Source organism: Carassius gibelio, chromosome A20 (genome assembly GCF_023724105.1).
Source record: "Carassius gibelio isolate Cgi1373 ecotype wild population from Czech Republic chromosome A20, carGib1.2-hapl.c, whole genome shotgun sequence".
Taxonomy (NCBI): domain Eukaryota; kingdom Metazoa; phylum Chordata; class Actinopteri; order Cypriniformes; family Cyprinidae; genus Carassius; species Carassius gibelio.
Window position 1 is genome coordinate 26,869,425 of NC_068390.1, and position 20,938 is coordinate 26,890,362.

The 20,938-nt window shown below is 32.3% G+C and overlaps 1 protein-coding gene across 1 annotated transcript in view; it reads left to right on the top strand.

Annotated features, from left to right (window-relative positions):
* The window catches only part of LOC127938087 (alpha-(1,6)-fucosyltransferase-like), an 85,731-nt gene extending 67,563 nt beyond the window's left edge, over nt 1-18,168 (top strand). Inside the window, exons 5-10 of the mRNA XM_052534492.1 lie at nt 4,342-4,456; nt 7,102-7,339; nt 13,353-13,599; nt 15,030-15,206; nt 15,889-16,039; nt 17,632-18,168. Of these exons, the coding sequence (XP_052390452.1) occupies nt 4,342-4,456; nt 7,102-7,339; nt 13,353-13,599; nt 15,030-15,206; nt 15,889-16,039; nt 17,632-17,961 (1,258 nt within the window). The 3' untranslated portion in view covers nt 17,962-18,168. The remainder of the gene's footprint in view (nt 1-4,341; nt 4,457-7,101; nt 7,340-13,352; nt 13,600-15,029; nt 15,207-15,888; nt 16,040-17,631) is intronic.
* Nucleotides 18,169-20,938: the final 2,770 nt, after the last annotated feature.

Here is a 20,938-nt window from a genome sequence, read left to right on the forward strand (position 1 = left end):
AGGGATGTAACGGTTCGGTACACACTTCGTTATTGACGCCACAATTCGGTATGTTTTAGTACGTAAAATTTTACATCAATTTGAAAATTATTCTTATTTTATATTTATTAAACTGTGGTTTACTGAACAAATTTTCAGTAAATCTCTTTCTTTAAATAAATTCAATTATAATTAAAATGTAGCTCTAAACTATAGGGAGCCCTTTAACATAACCATAAGCTTTCAATTAACAACTGAGCCCAAACTTAAAGTTATTCACTATATATTTTTAAATATAATAACCAATACTCTGCTTTTTTAAAAAAAAAATCAGTTTTTAAATACATTTCTAAATTATAACATTTCTATTTGTTGTCAAAATGTATCCATTTTCACAGTTCGTACAGGTTAAGTGAACAGGTTAAGTGAAACATAATGAGTATATAGTCATGAAATGCTCTTCTGTAGACTTCATTTACAGCGCACTAACGAGCTGTGGACACTGATGACTGCCCCAGGTTAATGAAATGCTACCTGATATTTTGTTTACAAGATGTTTTATTGACATCTTTCCATGGTTGAAACTATTTCCAATAATGTTCCACTCCTGCCGTGGTTAAGACAAACACATACAGAGTGTGTGTGTATATATATATATATATATATATATATATATATATATATGATATATTAAATACTAAAACAAATATACACTGTAAAAAATTTCTTGTTGTTTTTACAAAAACTTTTTGGCAGCTGTGGTTGCCAGAATAATTTTGTAAAAATACAGAAAACTGTAAACACATTTACGTCAAAAACTGTTAATTTTACAATATAAAGCTGTAATTTACAAACAAGAAAATGTGAATATAAACCAGTAAATTCAACAACACACAAAATTAAATCTGTTTTGTACCTTGAAAATACTGACAACCACCATAATAATAAAGATGGTACTGTATAAGAGAAAGCCACATGAAGTATCAAAGCTCATCACAAGTAGCTTCACCACAAGCAGAAGTATATATTAACATATAGAAGGTGCACATTTATGGAAACACAAAACACCATCATGGTAACACACGTGATACTTAAATAATGCAAAAAACTTTCATTAAGCAACAGAAGATGTAACATAAAGCTCAAATGTACATAACTGATAACAAGAACTATTTAAAAACATGATTATTTAAACAAAATACTTTCAAACGTGGAGTGTCACGCAGGGAATTCTGGGAATATCAGTTTACAGTTTTAGACTGTAAATTATACATTGATTTGTTCTTTTTTTACTTCTAAAAGCTGTATAATTAACAGAATTTTACTGTAAACTTACATTAAATGCTTTGTTAGATCTTTTACAGTTTTTCCCTGTATATAGTACGGAAACTTACTGTTAACCTATTATCAGTTTTTTTCCGTAGCGTTTTTACAAAATTTTACAGTTAAAATTACACTTATTTTTTACAGTGTACAATAAAAATTAAACACACGTCTTATCTTTTTTTTCTTTTTGAATATATATATATATATATATTGCAAAAAAATGCTTTCCAAGCTTAGATTTTTTTTGTCTTGTTTCCAGCCGAAATATCTATATTTTTGTTTGAGGTAAGATTATTTTGTTCATTTCAAACAAAAACTCACTTAATTTATTTTCTGAAAACAAGACAATATTTTTTTTTTCTTGATTTAAGAATTATTTTGATATTTTGGCTGGAAACAAGAAAAGCGTTTTTTGCAGTGTATAAATTAAATGAGATTTACTGTGAAAATGCAAAAACCTAATTTATTTATTTATTCTTCTGTTTTTGGGGGAAATATGAGTCGTTCATGTTTTAGCGGCTTATATCATTCAGGATTGTTTTTGGTGAGCAGGATGATGAAGATCATAATTATTATGAAACAGCTCCAGACACTAATAGTGGCGTAATAGAAATATAGCAGCACTTAATTTTGAGTTATCACCCGGTGGACTAATCACGGTCAGAGACGCTGTTAATATCTCATTATCTCAGTGTCTCTCTGGCGCTCCATCAGCACATTCACTCCTGTTTTTCCCTTTGACAAAGATAACTGTTCGATACACATTTAACACGGTGCTGTTTTCCAGCGAACGGCTCCCTGAGGAGTCTCTCATTTATGAAGTAATAAATAAACTCAGCATATGCTCATCTGTTTGAGTTCGCAAATGACAGTTTAATAGAATTCATTACTAGTGTCTAAAACTCAAATGCTTTTTGAAATTTTATTTGATTTAAGGAAGAGTTCATGCAAAAAAAAAATAATGCATGTTTCAGACCTGTTTTACATTATTTTTTATTCTGTGGAACACAAAAGGAGACGTTGGGTTGAATGTTCATGCTGCTCTTTTTCTCATTTTCATGTGCAAAATACAAGACTGAACAAACGGATTCAGCATTTTGTCCTATAGACAAATCAAATGGAAAAGCTTAGTGTCTTTGATATGATATTATGATTTATTACAATTGTTCGTTCAGTTTGGTTTGACTAGATTGTTTTGAATTGTTTGTTCTTTTCAAACAGTTGAGGTAGATTTGGAAACAACATTTGGTCAAAATAAATCTTGAATTGTGCTACAAGTAATCAACAGTGCATGGTAGATTATTTACTAATTATGGTCCATTACTGAATACAGATGACGTGATATAATACAAATTAGTAACATAGTATGACTACTTTTAAGTCCTGTATTCTGGACGCCTTCAAAAAAAAATATTTCTTCATTGCTTTTTCTTTATCTCATTTTAGAAATCATCAGAAATTATATATCGACTGAAAACTTAAAATCTCTAAATTCATCCTTTAAAACCCATTTTAAAATCAGACGTTGCATTATCATGAAAATGGTACATCAATATCATGTTACAAAATGTTTTCAGTCATGAATTATAAAAATGTAAGTTTAATCGTGCACTATAAAGTCTATGGTCAAAAATGTGAGTGACAGTTAAGGGGTTAAATGATATAAAAAGAAAACAAAAACGTGTTCCATTCTCTATACAGTGTTGGGTAAAATATAACTTACAAATTCTAGTCCTTTAGTGATTCCAAATTACGTTACAAAAACTTATATTTAATTAATTTTTTTAAGTAAATTAAATTAATCATTTTTTTCAGTGTATTTCCCATCATGCACTGGAGCATGAATAATTAAAAATGTTAAACTTTTCACAGTTTTCGAGTTGTATTTACACAGTCTTATGGTTGCTTTGGATGTTACTTTTAGTGACATTCATTTTTGTGACGCCTGAAGTTCATTTTCTACTCAAAATGACCCATTTATGCTCAAACACAATTCACTGATTGTTACCGTCATCTTGTGTGGTGTACCATGTATTGAGGTCTCTGAGAAATGGTGAAAATTGAGTTACATTACAGACACTGTTGTTTGGGAGAGCAAAAATCTCTTGGATAAGAAAAATAAAGTTAGAGTTGAAAATATTGGATTTGCTTTATTTGTCTGAATATTATTGAAAGATACAATAGATAAAAAAAATACTGGATTAAAATTAATTCTAATATGTAGAAATTAAATGAGTAAATTGATTTGGTTGCACAATTAATTAGAGTAAATTCTACTCAAAATAGTTTAGCTAAAATTATGAATATAATTAATCTGAAACTACTGAAAGAGATTAATAAACTCAATGTATAAAATATAAGTACAACCAATTTATAAAATATAAGTAAAATCTACTTATAAAATATAAGTTCACTCAACTTAAAAAATATATCTGGATTTAGATAAATTTATTTCGTGCAACCCCTTGACGTAATAAAATTAAGTAAATTCAACATAACATTTTTTTTCAGTGTCTAAGACCTTTTATTTTATTTATGTCCTTACTGCCTTTCTGGGCCTTGAACGTTTTAGTTGCATTGCTGTCTATGCATGGTCAGAAAGCTCTCGGATTTCATCAGAAATATCTTAATTTGTGTTGCAAAGATGAACAAAGGTATGTTCATTTTTGGGTGAATTATCCCTTTTAAAATATTACATCACATCAAGGTTTCCACACCTGGTGGCATTCATGAGTTTAATAAAAAAGCTAATATCTAATTAAATCATACAAGCAAAATTAAAATCGATTATATTATCAAAATAAAACACTTGCTAAAAAACTGCATGTCATGTGACCATCAACCAACGTCAGAGAAGCATGAACATGCAAATATGTCACTTATCTTAAGTAATGATATTAGGTGGAAAGTTCGGTTCTGTGTATTATTATGTATGTTGATCTAAAAACTAACCAGTTACTACCCAGCACTGGTGATCATTGCATCGTCAGCTGAAAGAGGAGGATGTTTGATGCGTCTCCTGTGTGTTTCTGGCAGAACCATCATGACAGACCTGCATGATCTCAGTCGGGCGGACGGAGCGGGAGACTGGAGAGAGAAGGAGGCTAGAGATCTTTCCAACCTGGTGCACAACAGGATCTCCTACCTGCAGGTACAGAACGACCCTTCCTCCTGCTGTTACTCCTCCTAAAATACAGTAAAAATACAGTAAAATTTTAAATAATATTACAATTCAAAACAACTGTTTTCTGTTTCAATATATTCTAAAATGTAATTTATTTCTGTGATCAAAGCTGTATTTTCTGCATCATTACTCCAGTCTTCAGTGTCACGTGAAATCATTCTAATATGATGATGATTTACTGCTCAGTTATTTGGTGTTCTGTTATTGATAATAGTTCTTATTATTAATAATATTGATAATTATTTTGTTGTTTAAATTTTATGGAAACCATGAAACAAACAGAATATACAGTGAAAAAAAAAGATTTAGTAGAAAAATGGAAGGATGGTGGTTATTTGTTTGTTTGTTTATTTATTTATTTAAACATTTAAATAAATGTAATATAATTTTTAAAAATAAAAACAATCAAAATAAATCACTTATTAAATTTGTTACAATTTATTAAAGCTATATATATATTAATATAATTAATAATAATATATATGAATTATATTTTACTAGTTTATATATATATGCAAACTATTTACCAACAATGCAAAACCATGAACATTTTTTCTAAATTATTGAAATATTAATTTAAACTTTCAAGGAGTAATACAAGTCAGTTTTTTTGGCTAACAAAAAAGGGAAGTATTTTCTGATGCATTTTCATAGGTATTTAAAATAATTCTCCATGAATATTTTTATGTTCTGAAAATGACATGAGGTAAGACATGATTTGAGAAATCACTGTTTGTCTCAGCGAACATCACTAATGAAATATCTGCTTTTGATATGATTCCCCCTGAACCGTTTCCTTTTCTGAGACTGTTTCTTACTCCCTCCATTCTCTTTAAATGAGATCTCTTACTTTATACCAATCTAATCGCACTAAAAACCTGCTAAAAGGAATTTTTGATTTCTTTACAAACCTCTGCTAATGAAATTCAGAGTGTAAGAGCAAGTGAAGTCTGTTCATCTATATATTCAAAGTAACGTCGCAAAAACTTGTAGGATCTTTTAAGTCTCAACTCTGGTGCCTCAGTCATACATAATTAGGGTAAAAATTTAGAATAGGTAACACTTGTTAACTATTAACTATGACATTTCTTTCAATAAATTCTTAATTTGCTGCTTATTAGTAGTTAGTAAGGTAAGTTTAAGTTGTTAGGTTTAGGTATTAGGTAAAATTAGGGATGTAGAATGAGGTTAGGTAGAAAAAGGCATTAATATGTTCTTAATTAGCACTAATACATGGCTAATATTCTAGTAATATGCATGCTAATAAGCAACTAATAGGTGTTACCTGTTCTAAAGTGTTACCCATTTATCTAATGTCAGATTTGTGTGTTGTGTGTGTGTGTGTGTGTGTGTGTGTGTGTGTGTGTGTGTGTGTGTGTGTGCGTGTGTGCGTGTATACACAGTTTTAAAGACCCTACTTTCATTTTATTTTATCTGAATTTATTTGATATGTAATTTACTAAATCTGACTTTTATTGAATATTTAATTTAATTTATTGAATATCGTTTTAATGAGTAGAATATTGTTTTATTCAAGACCATAGTATTTATCAAAAACATTTTATTTGATATATTATTGATAGTTTTATTTTGAATATTTAATTGAACTTATTTAATATTATTTGAATGAGTCTAGTTAGCATTTAGCATCTCAAATACTCTCTATTGGCTGATTTCCATACCATCACAGTGTATTTTTGTAAGTGCATGCTGTTTTATGCTCTGAGTGCTTTATCTGCTGCTACAGCAAACTCTGTGCCAACACCATTGAATTTGGATTATGAATAAAATCTAGAAAGCCTTCAATAAAAATGAATAAATAAATGAATAAATCCCTAAGAAAATACACTAACTTGAAAGAGCCACTATAAAAATTTGATTATCGTAACTCATTTCCTCTAATGGCACAATAAAAATAAAAGAGTGTTTCTGATGGGAAATATATGGGTCTAAAATCTTCCCTTGCTGGAGACACAGAATCACTTTATCTCTATCATGTTAACTGTTATTCCTGCACAAACACTGAATGACTTAAATGATCTAATACATCCAGTGAGCATCTCATGAAAGTCTTAAAATCCCATGATATGGGATAAGAGCCGTCTGACTCTCTCTCAGTCATTCTGTCCGTCTGTGTTTCTCTCTCGTCTCTTTGAGATCCTGCTTCCATGCAGTGAATCTGATTTCATAATGAAGGCAGACAGCTCTTACTAGAGACTATGAACTCATCAGACATTGTTGCATAAAACCTGAAAGTTTGCGCTGGAAACAAACTTGCATCCCGGTGAAGGGATTGAGGGGAAATAGTCTTCTGAAGTTTAGCATTCATTTCAGTTGATAAAACATCATTTAATCTAAAATGCAGTCCTAACTGTAGCTAAATACAGTCATTTCTCTTCTTCATCTGTTTTATTTTATTTTATATGCACATGCTATATTGTATGAATTCATTTAATCTCAAATGTGGTCATAATTTTGATTGCATGTCTAATTTCCCTTCTTTGTCTGTGTTTATTATTTTATTTTATTTGTGCACATGCTACATTGGTACAACTTTATTGAATCTAAAAGTGCATTCCTAATTGTAATTGCACATGTCATTTGTGGCTCAGAACCCGCAGGACTGCAGTAAAGCTCGTAAGCTGGTGTGTAACATCAATAAGGGCTGTGGATACGGCTGTCAGCTCCATCACGTGGTTTACTGCTTCATGATCGCTTACGGCACGCAGAGAGTCCTGATCCTGGAGTCCCACAACTGGCGTTACGCTCCCAAAGGCTGGGAGACGGTCTTCCGGGCCGTTAGTGACACCTGCACGGATCGATCCGGAGCCACGACCGGACACTGGTCAGGTGAGTGCGGATCCTGCTGGAAATGAGCGGATCTCAACATGAAGTCAATATGACATTGCTCTGTTTACTTTCTTATTAAAGTAATATTCTCATAAGTGTATGTTATTCCAACGCTATGTCACGGCCAATTCGTACGTATTTTACGAGGTGGCTTATTTGTACGATTTAATACGACACCAGTGACGGTTTGGTTTAGGGGCGGGGTTAGGTGTAGGTCATTTGTACAAAAAAGAAAAATTGTGCAAATCATAAAATATGTACGATTTGGCAACAAGCGTATGAATTTGTACGAGTGTGGTCGTACGAATTAGTACGAATAAGCCACCTTGTGAAAAATGTACGAATTGCCATGAGATCGGGTTGGTTATTCTAAAGAAAACCATAAAAAATATGTATAATCTATATCACTTTAATTTTAGCTTAAGTTTTAGTAACTTTCCACGCTTTGGATAAAAGCGTCTGCTAAATGCATAAATTTAAATTTACATTTTATTTTATTTATTTATTTTTGTTAATACTGTATGTCAATGTAGTTTTTATTTATTTATTTATTTATTTTAAGTTCGAACTTCAAGTTAAAATGCATGGAAATTAGGCTAAATATATATATATATATATATATATATATATATATATATATATATATATATATATATAAATAAATGTAGTTTTTCTTTTTAATATTTATTTATTATTTCAAATAACAGTGATAATGTAAATTAAATATATATATATATATATATATATATATATATATATATATATATATATATTTCTTTTTTATGTTTAGTTTACTTTTAGTTAACTATAATAACAAAATTTTGGCTTGTTCAAATAGTGTTTTTAATATTAGTTCTGCTGTTTTGAATCCAAAAGTAAAAAAAATCGAATAATATAATATTCATAAAATATAGACTATTCAGTGCTGTCTTTTGCTCTCCAAAACTGCATTCATTTATTTCAAAAATGCAGTAAAGAGAGTAATATTGTGAAATATTATTACCAATGAAGTAATTTTTTTATAGTTAAAAATTTATAAAAATATAATTATTGCTGTGATGCGCAGCTGAATTTTCAGCATCATTACTCCATACTTCAGTGTCACATGATCTTCAGAAATCATTTTAATATGATGATGTGCTGCTCAAGAAACATTTCTGATTATTATCAATATTGAAAATAGATTAGCTGCTTTATATTTTTATGGAAACTTTTTTTTTTTTTCAGGATTCTTTGAGTGGAAAGTTAAAAAGAACAGCATTCATTTAAAATAGATTTTTTTTTATAAAACATCATACATTTATTTAATGTCCCTTTTGGTTAATTGAATGCATCTTGGTTGAATAAATTATTTAATCCTTTGAATGGTGAGGTGTTTAATTATTCATTTTCTTAATTTTCTACAAAATGACGGTTGAAAACAGAAACCATTTTTCATGAATTTCCAGCAAAACCAATGTGACATTAGATCTTGCTAGTTTAGTTTTTGCAGTAGCATCATTCTCGTCTCTAAATGCATTCATGTATGCAGGTCTCCCTAACTACGTTTATCAGCATTCTCTGATTGCACTGATTTAATTGCTTTCTGCTTTCCTTCTAATTCATTTCCATGCATTTTTTAAATTAACTTGTGATCTGATTGTAATTTTGTTCTTTTTATGCCAATTAAGCACCACTTTATATGAAATGTGCTATATACAGTATCAGTTAATCCAGGCCTGTATTTTTAATTTTCTGCTGAACTAGAGTCCACTTCTCTAATGCTGTTAATGCTAAAAAGACAAAGTGTGAAGCTCGAGTACAAGACGGATATTTAAGTATAATGAGGGCATGTGAAAATTTCCTCTCTTCTTTGTGTCCTAATTATTACAGCCAAGAATCTGTTGAGGGAATAGATTATCTGAGGGTTCTTGTCGAAACCCATTCCAAAGCCAGAAGAAAAAAAATCATGGAGAGCTGCGAGTGCTATTACATAAGACTGGGAACAGCTCGGGAGTTTTTTCTTAAATATTTCATGCCTTAGCTAATTAAAATTTCAAACATACCACGATCACATGTGTGTAAGGCTGTAAAGCAGCCTCCGGCGGGCTGCTGTTGTTCTGTGGTAATTGTTAGGAAGAGATTTAATGAGTTTCTTGTCAGATGGTTTGCGGTTGGTAACGTCAAAGCCTTGTAAACGGTAATAATTAGCAGACCCGCTGTAACTTGTTTTTTAACAAACTATTAAAACAAGGCCGCTGTTTCTAGCAACATGATTTGCCTCGGTTAATTTGTGGTTTGTGTGTTTCTAAACTCAAGTTCAAGTTCTCGTAGGTTAATCAGAACCATTTCATTCCTCTAACAATGGTGTGAGAAGAAAAACATGTGAGAAATTTCAGCCAAAAATGAAGATGGTGTCATTATTTACTCAAACTTTTTAGTTCTAACTTAATTTTTCTGCAGAAAAAGAGATGTTTAAGAATGTTCACATTGCTATTTTTTTATGAAGGTGGATGTGTGCAATTATTAAATTTATAAAATAAAAAAAACTGGAATACAATTAAACTAGTTGCAAAGGCAAAATTTATCATTTGAATTTATTTGATCTACTAAAATGACTAAAATTAAAACTATATAGACATTAATAAAAAAAATACTATTAAAATGACAGAAACAAAACAAAATTACTAAAACTTTAAAATGAATATAAAAACAGAAATATAAAATAAAAGTGATTTAAAATATTAATAAAATCTACAAAAAAAATTCTAAAACTTTAATTAAAATGGAAAATAATATACATTGGTCAAAGACGTTACAATTTCCGCATCAAGAAAAATGTAAAAAAATATATATATATTATTTTTTTAACATAGAAACATTTGGTGTCCATAGAAAGCACGTTAAATGTAAGTAAAATGTCTTAAACTTTTAAGGTTTCAAGTAAGTTTTTGGAGAATAAAATGTCAAAATTTGGTTGAAATAATGTTACATTGTCATTCAATGTAACACAATATTTATGCAAAAATTCAAACAACATGCTTATTCTGACGTGTACATATTAAAATATCTAAATGAATAATGGAGCATACTAAATTTTATTGTGTTTTAAATTAGTACAAAATTCTTACTGACAAATGGGCAAAACCTAGGATAGTGGCAACCATTAAAAATGTAAAATTACAACTCATTAGTATTTGGGGTGAAAGTAATTAGTCTTTTAATATGTCATAAATTGATTTTTGTTGTAAATATGCCTGACAAGATTGTTACACTGAATGACATTTTACTGTGTGTCTTCTGTAAATCAGGGGAAAATGTATGATATTTATTTTTTGCTCAGGAAAACAAAAACAAAATTGCAATTAAATAAAACAGAAAACTTTTTGCATTTTTTTTTGGGGGGGGGGGGGGGCTACAACAGTTTAAAGCAGTATTACACTTTTTTTTGCTTAAACACTTTTTCGTCTTTGACCCACATATAAAAACTGATTCAAAATATTAATAAAAACTATAGAAGTATCTAACTGATGCTAAAATAACACTGCAGCCTGAGTTGTATTTCTGTGAGCTCTCCCTTTAAAAACGGTTTATCTGTTGAAGAAACATCCACAGCTCTCTTGGCCTGTGTCTTGTCTCTCTGTGTTCCTCTGGAGGGTGTTTGTGAAAGGATTGTGGGTAAGTGACCGGTTTAATCTGACGTGTCCAGACTTCTGCCCCGAGACCAGTCCCAGTCCTTCCAGCACCAGGGAGAGCCGGTTTGTTTGTGTGCGAGAACTGAAGCAGGTCACCTTGGCAGGAGAAGCCCGGCGACTTTTGAAGAAACTCGTCTGTGGAATGCTTTGGGAATATTTCTGCAGATCAAAGTCTCTCTGGCTTCCTCTCGCACGCTTGTCCTTCTTCTGCCCCGCAGAACACAAGCGGCACCATTAAATCTAATCAGTCTTTATTTCTCAGGGGTGACTTTGTATCGTCACATGTAAAGCGTGCAATGCTTTAATGCAGTTAAACGCTACACGAGACATCTGCATCAAACTTTTATCAGAAACTTGCCACAGGTCGAGCATTTAGTGCATGAAAATGAAGGAAATTCCACTGAAATGAAGGAAACTCAAGCTAAAAACTAATTGTTTTCCAGTACATTCTTACTTGAGAAGCAAAATGAAAGTCTGGTTTATGAAAAATGTATAAAAATTAAGTGAGTTTATAATTAAAACAAGAATAAAAAAGCTGCAAGTGGGGGTCAGTAAAATAAACTTAGTTAAAAGGGAAAACAAGATTATTTTTCTGACCCCTTTGGCCCAAAATATATATATTTGTGTGTGTTCTGAGATATATGTGTGTCTTCTGCTGCTGTATCTCATCTGCTTCAGTGTTCGACGTATTGTGTGTTCAGAGATGGTATTCTGCATAACTTGGTTGTAACGAGAGGTTATTTGAGTTACTGTTGTCTTTCTATCATCTCTAACCAGTCTGCCCATTCTCCTCTGACCTCTGACATCAACAAGACATTTTCGTCCACTGCCGCTCACTGGATATTTGATCTTTTTCGGACCATCCTCTAAAAAAAACCCTAGAGATGATTGTGTGAAAATGCTCCAAGTTACTACATTTGTCTGCCATAAACAGCTTACAGTGAATACTGTATCACATGACAGAAGGATTCATCACAAAAGCATGTTTGTGACCCTGTTGTTCATTATTTAGCAGCAGTGCTGGTGTTGTTTTGAGCACAGGTGCATGCAGACAGATGCTGATAAAAGTGAGCGATTGTCTTCAGGTGCAGCCGCTGCCTTGTTAAAAAACATGAGTTTTCTCATGCAAATTGGACATTTTCTTTGTTTTTACCTCGGCTAGATGCAGTGCAAATTGGTTGTGCTTTAAAAGATGGTCTGTTGTTCAGCATTTGCATGCATCTTGAGATGATGATAAATGGGTTGAGTGAGCAGTGCCAGGTCGAGCTGCTTGATGCTAATGCTGCGGCTCTCGTCCAAATTCTGTTGAGCTTCCTACCTTGAAAGCATTGTTGGCAATGCAGCATTCCACATAGTGGGCAGCTAAATGCTTTGTTTTGGACATTTTGAAAGCGTTGCATAATCCCGGAATGCACTGTGATCAGCTCAGTATTATTCAACAAAGGTTTTAATACACAAATGTTTCATCCAATTAAAAATGAACCGTTTCACCCAGTATTTATCATCTCAGCCTGTTAGCAAAATGAACATGATGTCATCTTTTACTCACCCTCATATGAAAGCCTGTATCAAATATTGGATGAAAAGTAAATTGTAACCGAATTTTTGTTTCTTGCAATTCTGAGTTTTGAATTTATTTGAGAAACATGCCATCATTTTTTAAGTCGTGCACAAACGTAAATAAGATTTGGGATCTGAGAAGAATTAATTTTGGGTCTTTTTGTCACATAAAACTAAAATTAAAATGTATATATTTTTATAATTTTTAATGCACTTTTGGAGCTTGTCTACATCCATTCCTATTTATTTAAATTGTATGGAAAATGACAGCACAGACAAGACATTTCAAACTCTTTTATTTCAGTTATTTCTGGTCAAATGAAAGTAAATAAGACTCGAAAGTTTTGAAAATTACAAAAACATACAAGTTATATAAAAATGGTCTATATGATTTATGTGAAATTTTTACGTTTTCAGGTCATATAATCTTGTTTGTGGAAATTACCATAACTTTTACTTTTTTAAGTTTAAGTTTTTTTTTTAATCATTCAAATATGCAGATTTTCTGAAAACAATTCTCAATATTGATTTTTTTTTGTTGTTGATTTTTTACTGCTTAATATTTTGTGTAAACTGTGATCAACCACAATTCAAACATTTAGGGCAAATAAGGAAAAGGGCGGGAAAAAGCTGCAAATATGCATAAATAATCTTAATTATGCCAGATGATTATTCTTTATTCTGACCATTTTTTTATGTATCTGTGTGTTGGTTAGGATGCAAAAAAATCTGTAATTGAATTAAATGTTAAAATGTTGCTGTAATATGTTTCTCTACAGGTGAGGCTCACGACCAAGACGTTCAGGTGGTGGAGTTGCCCATCGTAGACAGTCTTCACCCCAGACCTCCGTACCTTCCACTCGCTATCCCAGAAGACCTTGCGCCCCGACTGCAGCGTCTTCACGGCGATCCGTCCGTCTGGTGGGTGTCTCAGTTCGTCAAATACTTGGTCCGTCCTCAGGCCTGGCTGGAGAAGGAGATCCAGGAGACGTGTGCCAAACTGGGCTTTAAACACCCCATCATTGGGTCTGTATATCTCTTATTTGTCTTCTCACATTTCTTTCCATCTGTCTCTGTGTGTGTGTGTGTGTGTGTCTCTGTGTGTGTGTGTGTGTGTGTGTGTGTGTGTGTGTGTGTGTGTGTGTGTGTGTGTGTGTGTGTGTATTCTGCGCCCATGGCAGATGCGTCTGGGTGGGTGTTATGCTGAAAAAACACTGCGAGATAAAGATGACACAAGATAACGAGAATGAACATGACTCACGATCACAATGAAATTAATGAGAATAAATGAGAATGAAATTATTGCGGTCCCATAGGAAGCACCATTGTCTCTTGACAGCACTGTGAAATGTAATAACCCAAATAATATAATAGAGTAGTGAAGCATAGAGATCAGCTGAAAAGAGAGAGAAAGAGATAGACAAGTCCTAATATGTTTGGTGCATCAGTACTTGATTTCAGGTGTTTCTGAAACATTGGATTTTGGTGCAAAAAAAAAAAAACTCTTGAGACCAACAAAAGTTTATGGTTCTTGTTATGTTTTGTTTATCATGACAATCTTCGCAGACACAATTTGTATGGACTTTGAAGCTTAAATGCAATTGCCAGAAGTAAAAATAAAATAAAATAAAACTTAAATTAAAATATTTGTATAATGTTTCTTTAGCTTGGAGCTATTCACTTTTATTTTATGGCAAAGGGCAGCATTACCTGTGTAAAATTCATCACCGAATAAGTCATGCCATGTTATGTTATGATGCATTTTAAAAAAAAGGTTAATATGCTAAGCTTGGAAAATGCATGATGCAAAAGACAAGTGTTTATTTTGACCATTTGTTGTTTTGGTTGCATTACATGATGTGTGATATAGATAATTAAAAATTACTTTAATTTGCATGGTTAAGACTTCATAAGTAGCTCAAACAGGAGAATACTGTACTGTATGTCGCTAGCAACGCCAAGGTGATGGGATTGTTTCCTAGGAAATGCATGGACTGATCAGATTCCCAGCTTATTTTTGGGTTGGACAAATGCGTAAATGCTAAATGCATAAAGCATTTAGCAAAAAAAAAAAACATAAATATTCATAAATCAATTTTAGCACTTTATTTAAGTGGATAAATGTATAAATCAATGCATATGGCAGATGCTTTTATCCAAAGCAACTTGCATCACATTTCATCAGTTTATGCACTCATGGACCCATGACCTTGGCATTGTGCTCTACTGTTTGTGTTAAAGGTCTATACCACATTTCCACTGAGGCACTAAATAGAGCATGCAAAGCAGGTTAAACTATACACGTTGTTCTTCACACTTTACTAAATCTCAACTGAGCAAATCAACATGGCTAATACAAACTGCATTATAGAAAACCAGATAACAAATTAAAGGATGATCCTAATTGTTTCTATAGACAGAAACAAAGAAATCCTGTTTGTGTGTCTGTCTTACAGTGTCCATGTCAGACGGACAGATAAAGTCGGGACGGAGGCTGCGTTTCACCCCATAGAGGAGTACATGGTCCATGTGGAGGAACAGTTCCAGTACATGGCTCAACGTGGCCACGTGGATAAAAAACGAGTGTATTTGGCCACTGACGACCCCTCACTGTTGCAGGAGGCAAAAACTAAGTGAGCTATGAGACCTTAATGCATCGTGAAATGACAGTTTTACAAAATGTTCAGGGAAAGACGGGAGACAAACAGCACAAATGGCTACTGCTGCAGTGGGTTTTGTTTCTCTCACAGTGCATGAGAGCATCAGAGGTTTCCTCAAATGTCTTCTGCAATTAACCATTGCTTTCAGCAAAATTAACAAATGTATTATCCATGATTTTATACACTCATGCTGCATTACACACATAAACATTTACTCAGTGATAGCCAGAATTTAATGCACAGTCATCATCAAAATGCATTTATAGTTTAAATTTCATTTAAGATTTTCATGAAAATTAAAACGTTTAAATGTTATTCTTACTTATTTATTATGTGTTTGTTTGGAATTATTTTTTTTTATTATTATATGTAAAATTATGTTACATTTTATATATAATTATATAATGATAATAAAACATGTAGCTGATGAGGCATTGATACCAAATGGTTTTTGCACTGTTTTCATTTTCTAAGTTAAAAAGCCATATTGTAAATGTCAAAGACTCAATGAAGATTTTAAACCTGGAAGCCAAAAAAAAAAAGTGGAGGGAAAAGCTTATTTAAGTCACATCTTAAATTGGTCTCTTCTGATATTTAAAATTTAATATAAGATAAAAAATAAATAAATAAATAATATTTTGTGTGTGTTTTCCAGGTACACAGACTATGAGTTCATCAGTGATAACTCCATCTCTTGGTCAGCGAGTTTACATAACCGATACACAGAGAATTCACTCAGAGGCGTCATCCTGGACATCCACTTCCTGTCCCAGACTGACTTCCTGGTTTGCACCTTCTCCTCACAGGTACATTGATAATTGCTAATTTTATAAGTAACATTTTATACAATAAAGTGTCGTTTGATAACATTACTGTACACTAGAAGACATGAACGAACAATAAACAATATTTCTACAGTATTTTTTTTTTTTATCTAAATGTTACTTTCAACATTAACTTATAGATTTTTTTAATCAAAAGTTGTATCTGATAACATTAGCTAAGCTAACATGAACAAACAAAGAATTGTATTTGTATTAACTAAAAAAACAATTCAAATGTATGACTTAAAAAATTTTTAATCTAATCTTGACAAACTATATATCGTTGGAAAGGTCTAAGACTCCCAAATATATATTTTACCAATATTTTTTGTTAAAAATTATGTAGGAAATGTAATAGATAAATTTATGACAAGAGTGCACCCTCAGAAATCTACATTACAAAAGGAGCTTTGACCTTTGTTTAAAAAAAAGACTTCCTCGTTGCCTTTTTCTCTATCACATTTTAGAAATCATCAGAAGTTATATATCACTTGAAAACATAAAATCTCAAAATTCATCCTTCAAAACCCATTTTAAAATCAGACATCGTATTACCATGTAAATGGTACATCAAAATCATGTTACAAAATGTTTTCAGACATGAAATATAAAAATTTAGGTTTGTATCATGCACATTCAAGTCTATCTTCAAAAATGTGAGTGACAGTTAACAGGTTAAGTAATTAATTAAATAAGCAATTAAACATTGATGCAATGATATTTCAGTATCACTGAGATACTATTAGAGCTTTTATAAACAAAAAAATATTTAGTTGTTTTCTTTTCATTTTTAGAAATTTTTGTGTGTGTGTGTTTGTGTGTGTATACATACTGTATACATATACATTTTCAATTCAGTTTTAGTTTGTTATTTCAATACTTCAAGTTAAACTTTAAATGTTGCCTTTTATTTCATTTAACATTCATTTAAGTTCAGGTAATTAAAAATATTTTATGGTTTTAACTACAGTTTTAGCTTTTAATTACCATAAGCACTGTGCTTAGGCATATTATAGTGATGCAATTTGAAGAGAAAATATTATTAATTATTATTAAATTAATTTAAAAATTCAAATAGAATTAATGGTCTTAAAACAGACCTCGTGTTCATTTATAAAGAAATTTTTGTCATTTTAAAATCATCAGTTTGTAGTTGCATCAATGGTGGACCAGTAATGGTACCAACACAACCACATAATTAATAGATCCTTCATCTTTATGGAGACCTGCGCATGACATGCATGCAAAAATATATTTATTGTGATTATAAATGAATGACTTGTTCCCTCGTTTTAGAAAATCCTGGCCATGTTGAACAAATTTAATTAAAAACTAATCTAATTAAAACAAGGGACCAATATAGTTCAAAATGTCCATGATTAACTAAAATGAGAGAAAATATTCTTAAATGTATTTATTTATTTGTCCGCATGTCATGTGTAGGGCTCCGTACATATATCAGCTAATGCATTAACTAATGTTAAACTTATTGGAAAGAGTTGCAATTTTTCCTTGGTCACTTCTTGTTTTTCAAGCCCGGCAGATTTCTGACTTTGTTCTTCTGGTTTTATCAGGTGTGTCGTGTGGCGTATGAGATCATGCAGACTCTTCATCCAGACGCCTCGGCTTTTTTCCGCTCTTTGGACGACATCTACTACTTCGGTGGACAGAATGCACACAACCAAATCGCCATCTACCCGCACCAGGCGCGCACGACGGAGGAAATCCCACTGGAGCCTGGAGACGTCATCGGAGTGGCCGGAAACCACTGGGATGGCTACTCTAAAGGGGTCAACCGCAAACTGGGACGCACTGGCCTCTATCCGTCCTATAAAGTCAAGGAGAAGATCGAGACGGTGAAGTATCCCACTTACCCCGAAGCAGACAAGCTGCTGAGCTTATAGAACAATACACATTAATAATTAACGCACAGATGGCAGGGGATCTCTGGATAACAGATATTCAAAGACACATGTGTGCATCTGTGTATTTATAGGACGGACACAACTTGTAGGTTTGTAATAAATTGCATAAGGATCTCATGGACTGCAGAAGCCTTTCAAACGGCACTCAGATCAACAGAAGCAAATGATAAAAAAACTTTTTTTTAATTGTTTTGATGTTTTTTTAAATATTCTCTTGCCTTTTTTTGTCACTTTCTCTATCCTCAAACTGGAGTGAATCTCACGGAGGCTGTCAAGCACACATTTCACCCACAAAATCAGCAGAGAAAGTAAACAATTACATTTTGCATTAAGAAAATGAAGCCTATTTGAATATTTTGCATTGCACTCAAAATGTTTTAAAAATTTAAAGCGGGAGATAAAATCTCATACAAACGTTTCCACTTATTTTCATAAAATAAAATGTCTTATTTTCATCTTTTTTTCATATAAATTAAAAATTATTTTTTATTCTGTATTTTATTCATTATTAATATATTTATAACTTATTTAATTTATTGTTAACATTTATGTTAGGTTTATATATGATTATATTAAGAAAATGTTTTAAAACATTGTGAGAGGTTAATGGAAATGTATGTATTTATTGTTTTAGTATTTATTTATTTAGAATTTTCTCTACATTATATAATGTATAATATAATATTTTTACATTACGGTAGTATTTCATGTGCTGCTTTTTTATTTTTGCTGATTTAAATAAAAAAAAATGTTCATGCACATAGCAGTAGCATAGAAAATGTGCTTAATTATATAAAAATAATATTCAAAATACAAATTAAAATAAAAAATAATACTCCTAAAACAGGCCTCATGCTCTTCATGCAAAATGTAATTTCTTATTTATTTCTTTTGATTCAGTGCTGAAATCTGATTCGTACCTGTCAGACTTCACTCATCACGCTGTGCTCTTATTTCTGTATCAGTTTTCAATCAGTATGTGTGTGTTTGTGTGTGTTCACACAAACTGTTTGTGCTCTTGTTTATTGTGCATCCAAAGTGGTGCCTGAAATTAAAGGAACAAGCATTGCAGAACTTCAATATATATATCAAAAAGGATTTATTAAATAGGTGAAACTTCACAGTTTACCATCAATATCAAATTACTCATTGTTAGTAAACCTGAAATATTGGGACATTTTACGAAGTAAAAAAAAAAATTAAGCATAAGATTTATAGTCAAATATTAAATTTTATGATTTATGAACATGATCTCATTGGAGATTCATAAATAAGTAACTGTGGTACAACTCTTACAGTTACACAAATAAATACATTACGACAATACATGTTAATGTTTTCATGCATGAACTGATTTAATGTGCACACTGAATGCAATGCAAGTTGCTTTGGATAAAAATGCATAAAAATATAATTTTAGATCAAAGGTGAAAGTTGCCACTGTACTTTACAAAGGTTACAAAGTGGGATTAATTTAATAATTTTTGGTTTAATGTTCATTAAGCATCTTTTCTTTGATAATGAGACTATAAACCCAAGGAATGAATTGTGTTTTTGAATCATATGGAGAAATGGATGTGATATCATTGTAAGTTCAAGGCGTTTGTTGTTGTGCTAGAAACGTTAATGGTAATGTTGCTGCGATTACAAACTGCCCTACTGAAAAATAAATAAACTAAAATGTATTTGAAATGTATTTCTTGCTTAGTATACTACAAATACATTACATATTTATGTGCTTGATAAAAATACCCCGCAATTGTACTTTTAGTATACTAAACTGGTGTACTTACAGTCTGCTAAATTGGAACTAATTTTGTGCTTAATGCACTTTAACTGTGCAGCAGTGCTGAGGTCAAGTCACCTTTATTTATATAGCGCTATACGCTTTATACATTACAGATTGTGTCAAAGCAGCTTTACAGTGTTAAAACAGGAAAATAGTTGGTTGATAATGCAAAAGGACAATAACAAATTTTTCAGCTAAAGTAAGTTCATTGATGATTCAGTGATGTCATCACCCAGTTCAGTTCTCTTCTAACAGTGCAATCAGTCACGAGTCCCCAACTTAGAAAGCCAAAGGCGACAACAGCAAGGAACCAAAACTCAATCGGTGACAGAAATGGAGAAAAATAAAAACTTTGGAGAAACCAGTAACGGTGTGGTTTAATTCCAGGTTTCAACACCGGTCAGATTGCACTCATCTGGTTCCCGTGTTCTTGTGATAAGGTCTTCATAAGGTATCTGTCTCTGGAGCTCATCTGGTTGACATGGTCTCCGCTGACATTCAGGGCCGTAGATGTCATCTCTAGGTTCTGATCCACCGTCTGATCTGGACACAGACTGGATCTGGTGGCTACGGTGACCTCGGAATAAGAGAGAAACAGACTAATATTAGATAAAAATACCCTTAGAAAGAGTAACTGCATTACTGCATTCAAACTTCCAAACTGACTCAAATGATTCGCGAACCAGCTCCGAACTCCTGAACTGACTCAAATAAATCACGCTCCGAACTCCCGAACTGATTCAAATAATTCGATCCCCATACTGACTCAAATGATTCGCGAACCCGCTACGAGCTCCCGAACTGATTCAAATGATTTGCGTTCCCCAAACTGACTCAACTGATTCGCGAATCGGCTTTGAACTCCCGAACTGACTCTAATGATTCGCAAACCCGCTACGAACTCCCGAACTGATTCAAATGATTCGCGAACCCTATACGAACTCTCAAATTGATTCAAATGATCCGCGAAGCCGCTCCGAACTCCCGAATTGAAGTGATGAGGTCTTCATAAGGTATCTGTCTCTGGAGCTCACCTGGTTGACATGGTCTCCGCTGACATTCAGGGCTGTAGATGTCATCTCTAGGTGCTGATCCACCGTCTGATCTGGACACAGACTGGATCTGGTGGCTACGCTGACCTCGGAATAAGAGAGAAACAGACTAATA